Source organism: Pelmatolapia mariae, linkage group LG9 (assembly GCF_036321145.2).
Source record: "Pelmatolapia mariae isolate MD_Pm_ZW linkage group LG9, Pm_UMD_F_2, whole genome shotgun sequence".
In the NCBI taxonomy this organism is placed as follows: domain Eukaryota; kingdom Metazoa; phylum Chordata; class Actinopteri; order Cichliformes; family Cichlidae; genus Pelmatolapia; species Pelmatolapia mariae.
The window spans coordinates 9,700,613-9,709,127 of record NC_086235.1 but is presented as its reverse complement, the minus strand read 5'-3'; the positions used below and the strand labels follow the sequence as shown (position 1 = coordinate 9,709,127).

Sequence of the window (8,515 nt, the reverse complement as noted above, 5' to 3'; positions counted from 1 at the left end):
TGTTGTATTCAAGCAGATTTTTGACTGTTGTAACAAAAGAATATCCAAACCTTTGGACAAGCTGATCTTATCTTACTTAGAACTGATACTTCTCTACAAATCACGTAGCAGAATAAACCACTGGTAACCTAAACATTACTGATATAAAATTACAAAAGTCAAGAGAGCATTGTCATGTTTTAGAGAACTGGATTGTTCCCACAGTCAAGATTAAAACCATGTTTCATTGAATCAAAATCATTCCTGTCTAAATTTTTAAAATTTATTGGCTATTTTAACTTTTACATCATAAAGATAGGTTTATTACTAAAAAAGCATTTACTGTTACATCTGTAGTCCTGTCAAAGTGGCTCAAAACTGCTTAATACCGAAGGCATGTTGCTGGTGCCAAATAATTACTGCAGCATTAAGTCCAACACTGCCCTCTAGTGCCTAACTTCAGCAGTGCAGACAGATCTATAAATACTTTCAACATGATTAATCTCGGTGATAAAGGGTAGAAACAAATAACCACACAACACTTTATAAGTTTCTTATTTTCTTTCTTTTTTGTGGAAATATGTTACAGTTATATTACAGGTATTTAAATGCCCAGAGGGAGAACAGAAACCTTTTTGGAGACACCAGAAACTAACGCTAAGAAGAAGACGACGACAGGAACTTAACCGGAAACAAACTGGTGCCCAACACGTAACCTCTACGTTAGGAGACGTCCAATAAATACTGCAAATGTTGTTAACGCATTTTTATTTAAAAGAAAACAAAACAAGACAAGGAAAACAGGTGTGCTCTCCTTCTTTTGAGTCCTTTGTAGTATTTAGCAGCAAGTGTGTAGCTTCCAGAAACCAAAAAAAAACTTGTGGAAAAGCAGTGCACAGGGCCTGCAATCAACCAGAGTTTTTATACACGAGTAAGAACAACAACAACAAAAACATTTTTTTTTAAAGTGGGATAAGTGCTGAAGTTTTACCATCTTCCTGCCTCAAAACTCACCAAATCACCCAACCTTCCCCAAGCTTCAGGATCTTTAAACATTCAAAAGACGTAATCAAAACTCGGCTGGTGGTTTTAATCATTTTTATTCCTTATGTATAAGAGCTTTTATTTCTGGTGGTTTACAAAATCTACTTTTACCAGTGCGAAAACATTCTGGTTGAATGCAGACATCTCCCCACTTTGCATCGGCTTCCATTGGTTTTAAAGTAACTTATAAAATATATCATAAAACGTCTTCTTAAATGGAAACCGATAAGTCCATGTACAAAAGGTTCTCTCTTATATATAAATTACACCAGTCTCTGATGAAGGTGGTGGTGACGATGTCTCCGTTCCTGCTAGTAAGGTTCATCTTCAAACAAAACCCTCCCATACACACTCACATGCTCAACGCACACACACACTGACATGGACACACACAGACACATACACACACGCTGAGAGCCGTGTGACCGTGGTCAGCACGCCCGACTTAGCTACACAACATGCTCTACATATTACCCATAGTAGAGAAGAAAACAACAACAAAATAAACCCCTCTATACCCACTGAAATGAAATCTCTGCACATACAGTAACGCTACATCTCCTCTTTCTTCTTCTCTTCTCTGTATGCAAGACCACAAGCATGGTGCAGTTTCGGGCGTTTGGACGGAGGGCGCCTCCTCAGCTTCAGCTGGTGACCCTCGCTGCCGCCTGTCACTGTAGCTGCCTTTGTTCTGGCTCCGCCGCTGTACAAACCGATGGGTGGCGCCACCCAGCAGGGTGGGGGAGGGGCGGTGGTGGTGGTAGGAGTGGGGGAATGTGTGTGACTACTGACCGCGGAAGGGGAGGGGGGGGCCGGACCTCAACAGTCAAACCGCATCTCCAGCGAATCGTCATAGCCCCGGTTGTCGTGCCCTGCCCCTGACAGGAAGGCGGCCGTGACGGGCGCCCCCGTGGCTGTGGTGACGTTGAGGAGGGTGTTGCCAGGGGAGCTGGTGGCCGGGCTGCGGAGGGCTGCTGCGGCGATACTAGTGAGGTTGATGCCCAGCGTGAGCCGGGTCTGCTCCAGAGCTTTCTCTGGCACGGCGAAAGCCTCCAGCTTCTTCTCGCCATTGGCCATGTATGAGTTCTGGCAGCCACGACAGATGCAGTCCAGGCAAGCCTGAGAACAACGAATGGGATCAATAACATTTAACAAAGAACAACAACATAATAGATGATGTTTGGATTATAGCTGCGCGTTTTATTGGTCTTCTAAAAATAAATAAATAAAATAAATCTTTCTTGCCCAGTCTTCTGGTTCACTTCGACATTATGTTTTTGTTTCTTAACGAACTTTGGAAACCACCTTTAAAGGTTTCAAATATAAATAAAGGTATTATTAAAAAGTAAATATTAAGTTTAATTTGACTTCTAACAGTTTTCAAGACATCTCATCACTTCTACACACTTCAAAATGATTGCCTGTTGTGTAATCTGTATATAAAAGATGGATGTAGCCACTGTGATGTCATCCATGGATGGGTAAAGTCCAGTAATGAAGCCTCAAGTTGAGCATTTATGGCATAATGATCAGTTGGTGACATTCGAGTACATGCCTATTGACCGACAGCATGTCAGCATACCCTAGATAAGCCTACTTTCTGATTGTAACAATGATCATAATTTACAATACGGACTTAATGTTTTATTCAATATGACCATAAACTAGTGACCGAGCCCATAAAGTCATCAAGAAAGTGTTTACTGAAGTCACAGAAAAGGGGAACTGAGGGCTGGAGTCATTCCCTCTTGTCCATTAAGAAAAAAAGTGCAGTTTGCAGTGGCTATGTCCACCTTTTATACAGTTGAGAGCAGCTACTACCACTCAACACACAACTTACAGAAAACCAAAAGCTGTCCATTGCTTTGATTTGAATTTACAATTTAATATGATTATTTTCATACAGAGATGGCAGTTTCTTACTTCAATACCATGCAATTAGTTTCAATTTGATGTGATAACAAACAGAAGCGATCTTATTAGCGTATGGATGGTGTGTGGAGTATTCTCACCTTGCGGTTTGAGTAACAGGGGCAGCGTTGCCCCCTACAGGTCAACACTGAGGGGTTCTGGGTAGCCCGGCCACACTTGCAGCCCTTCTTCTCCACAGGCTTCTTGTACAGTGGCTTCGAGGGGCTGGGTGGGTGTGTGAGGGGGTGAGCGTGAGGGTGAGGGGGTACTCTGTCACGGGGCTGCGTGCGGGGTTTGGGGGCCCCTTGCCTGGCCTTGGTGTACGACTTCTTGGCGGCACCGTGGTGCTCCACAGTCTTTTTCAGAGCCTTGTTGGGGACAAGTACAGTCTTACCCACCTTTGGGGTGCTGCCATTAGGTACCGGGGCTAGGTGGGGGTGAGGTGTTGCTGCAGGGAACTTAGGTTCTTGTTTGGTGGTGGCACCAGGGTTGGGGTGGTGGGGGGAACTGTTGGCACCAATAGGGGGCCCTTGTAGGAGGCTGGAAATAGGGAGGGGCTGCACCTTCTCGCTGTCACTTTCTGAGCGGGAGCGTTTGCGGTGGCAGCGAAGCGGTATACGTGGGGTGACTGCAGAGGGCTGAGGAGGGGGCTGCAGTGAGGGCTGCGGGTGTGGTTGGAGGCGACGGGAGCTGTTCTCTGAAGGGAGGGAGGCGATGAGGCGGGATGAGTCTTGGCCTGATGGGCAATGAGGCCCGTTTCGGCTCGACTGAGGTACAGAGGGGTGGCGGCCTGGCTGAGAGTTGGGCTCAGGTGAAGGGTCAGACTCCGTCTCTAAAGTCCTGAGCACCTCCTCTACACTCAACAGTAGTGGCCCCCCGCCGTGTTTCAGGTCATCCCCGAAAGCGCCGATGTCACAAAGTCCCGTCTCTGAAGTGCCTGTGACACTCACGCACACTGGGATCTCCTCTGAGAAGCTCTCCTGCTTCGTGGTGATGGGGTGCAGTCTGTCTGAACTGACTAGGCCGTTACAGTCATGCAGTCCATTAAAGCCCACGGGGCTCAGTTCTTCCACCTTGAGCTCCTTTGTAGCTGGACCGCCATCGGGCTGACCCACCTCAGAGGTCGACACCGTCTGTGACAACCGAACAGAGTCTGAGACATCCTCCGCTTCAGGCTCACTCTCCGCCAATGTCAGGCCCTCATTGAGGATAGCCTGCAGGTCAGGTGAGTCACTGGCAGCGCTGGCTATGTGTGGTGCAAGTGGCGACTGTGTGATGTAGAGACAGAGTTTCCTGTAACAGTGGACGAGCAAAGAGAGCTGCCGGTTTTCCTCAAAGCGGGAATAGTCCTTGCACCAGCTGCAGGACGGCTTCAGCTGCATTCTCTGACCCTTACAGCCTCGACAGACGTAATGCTGACATGACGAGTTGGTGGGAGCGATGGGGTCCTGCAGCAGGTTGCCTGAGCATGAGAGGACAGGGAGAAAAGATAAAAAACATGAATGAAATTGCAGATATCACAGGAACAGGCAGAACAGCCCACATAGATGATTAAGTGGCCATTGCAGGATCCAGAAAAGACAGCATGAATTTTTATTTCTGGTGTAAAATAGGCCTTTGGGGTGTGAATGGGCGAGTTAGGGATCACTCCACCTCTCAGCTTTGGACACTGGTGGGGCACTAGAAAAAGATGACTGATGGGTTTTCTTCCTTTTATACCACTATGCAAACACTAAAAAAATGAATACACTAAATTTGCTAATAAAATTCAAGCAAATTGATGCCTATTTGCACACTTCTGCAAATAACAATAAATACAATAATCAGTATTTATCATAACTTACAAGTTCAAAGTGAGGTTGCAGTTTTTTTGTGTGTTTTTTTTTTAAATAAATGACACAGCATGTGGTCTACATATATTTAAGGTAATGAGTCTGCATTACCCTAGTTAATGTTTACGGCCTTTTGATAAAGGTTAAAAGTGTATATTTTCCTTTGGGGATAGCAAAAATGTTTTATATGCATGTAAAATCATGAACATAGCAACATGCCTGGCAATAAAATCTTTAACAAGCCAGCAATCATCATTAACATGAGATAAATTATGGCTTTATTTCCTTTTTGCCACAGCTTCCTAAACTGACATGTATTTGTAAACCTGAGCTGTGCTTGGAGGCTTTCCAGAGTGAAAGACAGCCTCTCTTTGAGGGGAGCTTCCTGCTAGAGAGTGCAGCTGCAAAAAGAGGGGGAAGGGATGAAGTTCCATTCACAAGAAACAACCAGGCCTACATATACGGCTCTGCCTGTCTGACAAATCAAGCATAACTCTATCATTAACATGTCATAAGGACTATTATATCCATCCATCACAGAGGAGATGGAAGTCTCTCAGTCTTCTTGCAATCACAGCACCATAAATATCACCTTTACGTAAATAAACACATAAATAATTCATCAAACCATCCATTTACTGAGAACCTGCAAAAACAGCAGCCATGGCTTCCTCTCAATATTGGAAAATGGTATATACACTCACTCTGTTCGTTTTAGTTCAGTGAAGTAAACACTGTAAGCGAGCAGCCTCCTAAAAGGACTCCCTTTGCTTTCCTTTCCTAGATAGAGTTGAACATTTCTGTATCTGAAGAGGAGGAGGGTGAGAGGGTGCTCAGCATCCAGCATGTGAAGGGGCTGTTATTCAACAGGATGAACCAGAGAAACGCCCAGATGCTGCCAAACAGCACCCAGAAGGGGGTGTGTCAGGATGGGTGTAGCTGTGACTTAAGATGCGTTCATGACACCTCGGAATTTACACAATAAACAACCTTTCTATGTCATTGGAGAATACAGCAGAGTTTAACAATGCAGTTTGATTAAAAAAAATTACAAATTTAAAACAGAACCTGTTAGTTATAACAATAACTAAATGCATAATCAAAAACAAATTATTTTGTCAGTATTTAGGTCACACTCATTTAAAGTTAAAAAGAAAAAAAGGGGGGGGGGTCTTTAATTCAAAGGATTTCCGTTAAATGTAAGCAACTGCCAATAAATAAATAACTAAATGTGAACTAAAACATATCTATAAAATGTTCTTAATGTGTTTATCTGCAAAGAAGCATTTAATTTTAACATAATCTTTAAAGCACTCACTCTGGGGATACTGGATTTACTAAACTTGCTTAAAAATAAAAAAACATGTTTGTTTTTAAAGTTAAGCAGATTTCCTAAAACTACGACCCAGCAAAAAAAAAACCCAAACAGTAGCTGCCAAATACGTCAGACATAATACTGGCTATAGTTTGATTACCTGTTTTCCATGATCCGCAGGAGCCAAAATCATAAATGCAATTAAATTTGGTGAATTGCACAGCTCTGAATTTAAATAAAGTACAAGCACTTCAAGACATATTCCAGTACAACACTTCATATGTGCGACAGCTCAGTTTCTACCATACTGCTGACTTTTTTTGTAATGTACTCAGACATTTCCGTCAGTGCTTGAACGCAGCACCATTTAAAGGCTCACTCCCACTGTTAAGACAGCTGACAACGTTACCTATAAAACATCCCCTCAATAATAAACACACACATATACACTGGCTTGCTGTTAAATTAAATTATAATATAACCTCACACTTACCGCAGACCAAGCAGGAGAGGGACTGGCGGAAAAACGGCAGGAGCTTGCAGAGCTCCGCAAGAGCCCGGGGGTCTCCGGGGTCGCACTGCAGCACCGACCGGCTCGCAGACACGAAGAGAGAGGTCGCATTCACCGGGTTCATCTCAGCTGTCTGGGCCCGGCGCTCCAGATGTATTAATACGTTAATAAAAACACACCAAAGTCACACAAGAGCACAAACAAACTACCCGCAGCTCCCGTATCCCGTGAGATAAAATTACTGTTTTTATCAAGGGAGTCCGGTGGGGGCTTTGAAGGGGGCATATAGGTGGATGTCACGGCTTCAGTTCCCGGTCGCTAGATAAATCCCACATGAAGAGCGAAGATCCAGGTTTAGTCATCCCCCGGTCACATCCAATCCATCTTCAATGCGCTGACTTAGCTTTGAAATCACCGCAGCATCCGATCGGAGATTTTTTTGCATTAAAATGCAGCTTCATGCGCACCGTTTCGGTTCGTTTCCTTCCCATACGTGATTTAAATTAAGACAAAGCATCATGAGGCACTCCTTCCGTCGCCAGTGGCCTTTTTAACGCTTCTCACAGACACAGCTGGCTAGCTAACTAGCTAGCAGCTCCGAGATTCAAGCAGGCTACTCCGTGACAAAGTGGCCCGGTTTGCAAGCGTACTCCCATGATATCCCCATAGTCCACATGCATGCCTGTCCCGAGTTGAGCTGGTGTCACACAGAGCATCAATTACCCCACACCGGGGCGTCAGCGGCTCCTATTTCCCCACTCGGTGCAGCCCCAGAAGGCTCGTTATGGTTGTGTTATTGTTCGCAGAGATTCGTGGCGGCTCGAAAACAAAACAGGCCGCCCCGGCTTCAAAAGCTCCTCCTCGGAGAGAAACGCCGACAGCCGCGCCTCGTCAGGGGAGATAGCGTGCGGACGAGCAGATGGTTGCGTCCGAAACAAAACTAAAATCGAAGCTGCCGCGGTTCTATCCGTGTGGAGCCGAATAAGCCAGCGGAAGCACCGGGCTCTGGTGACAGTACTAGCCGTCAGAGCTGCGCGGGGAAGCCGGCTAAAAAAGCAAGGCCGCTCCCCTCTTCGCGGGATTAGCGGGAGTCTTTCGTTCTCGTTTCCTTCCTTGGTGGGAATGTGGTGGGAAAAGGGGAGTTTATCATATCCTTTTGGAGCTTTCTTTAGACCTCCCGAATATCAAAGGAGACAAAAATGATTAATTTCCCTGTTTGTGTACCTTGCTATCGTTAGCCACGGAGTAGTCCTCACACATCCCATCGCGTTTCCCACACATAAACAAGGGGGCGCTCTTTCTCACATCTCGCGAGAACTCGGATAACGCGGTTCAATTAAAAAAAGGAAGAGCGGTAGATCTAACATCTTGAGATGATTTATTTAATAATAATAAACGAAAATTAACCTTCTAGATAGATAGATAATTTATTTTTTAAAGACCATGTTGTTAAAAAAAGCATAACCTATTCTTGGTTTTGATTTAGGAATAGTGACTGATATTTCTGATATTCACATTACGTTTTCATTTCTTCTTTATATCTAAGAAGGCAGTAAGAAAGTCATTTGATTACATTCATTTTTTTAAAACATCACGATGGCAGTGAAAGTGCCCACTTTAAGACTTCACAGCTAGACTTAAAATCCAGTGGGCTACTTTCATCTTCTGTACTCTCTTTGGTACAATTGGTACACTGATATATATAATGTATGTCACATGTGGAAAAAATGTCCCATTAAAAGACAAAATTCTGAAAGACAATCCTTCCATTGTAAGTGTAAGGTACAGTTTCATTACCGCTTAGTACAGTGACTTCCTATTGAGAAATACTATTACACTTAGTTACTGATGACTTCTTCAGTTTCACACTGGGGTCAAACTCTAAATGGACTGGTGACCTGCCCAACGTCTATGCCCTATTAT

The 8,515-nt window shown here is 44.3% G+C and overlaps 1 protein-coding gene across 1 annotated transcript; it reads right to left on the bottom strand.

Annotated features, from left to right (window-relative positions):
* Positions 1-534: 534 nt before the first annotated feature.
* On the bottom strand, positions 535-7,863 carry msl2b (MSL complex subunit 2b). The gene is made up of 3 exons (XM_063483873.1): positions 6,575-7,863; positions 3,036-4,396; positions 535-2,142 (listed from the first exon to the last, which is right to left on the bottom strand). The coding sequence occupies exons 1-3, from the start codon at positions 6,714-6,716 to the stop codon at positions 1,843-1,845; spliced, it is 1,803 nt and encodes a 600-aa protein (XP_063339943.1). The 5' UTR covers positions 6,717-7,863; the 3' UTR covers positions 535-1,842.
* Between the last annotated feature and the right edge of the window lie 652 nt (positions 7,864-8,515).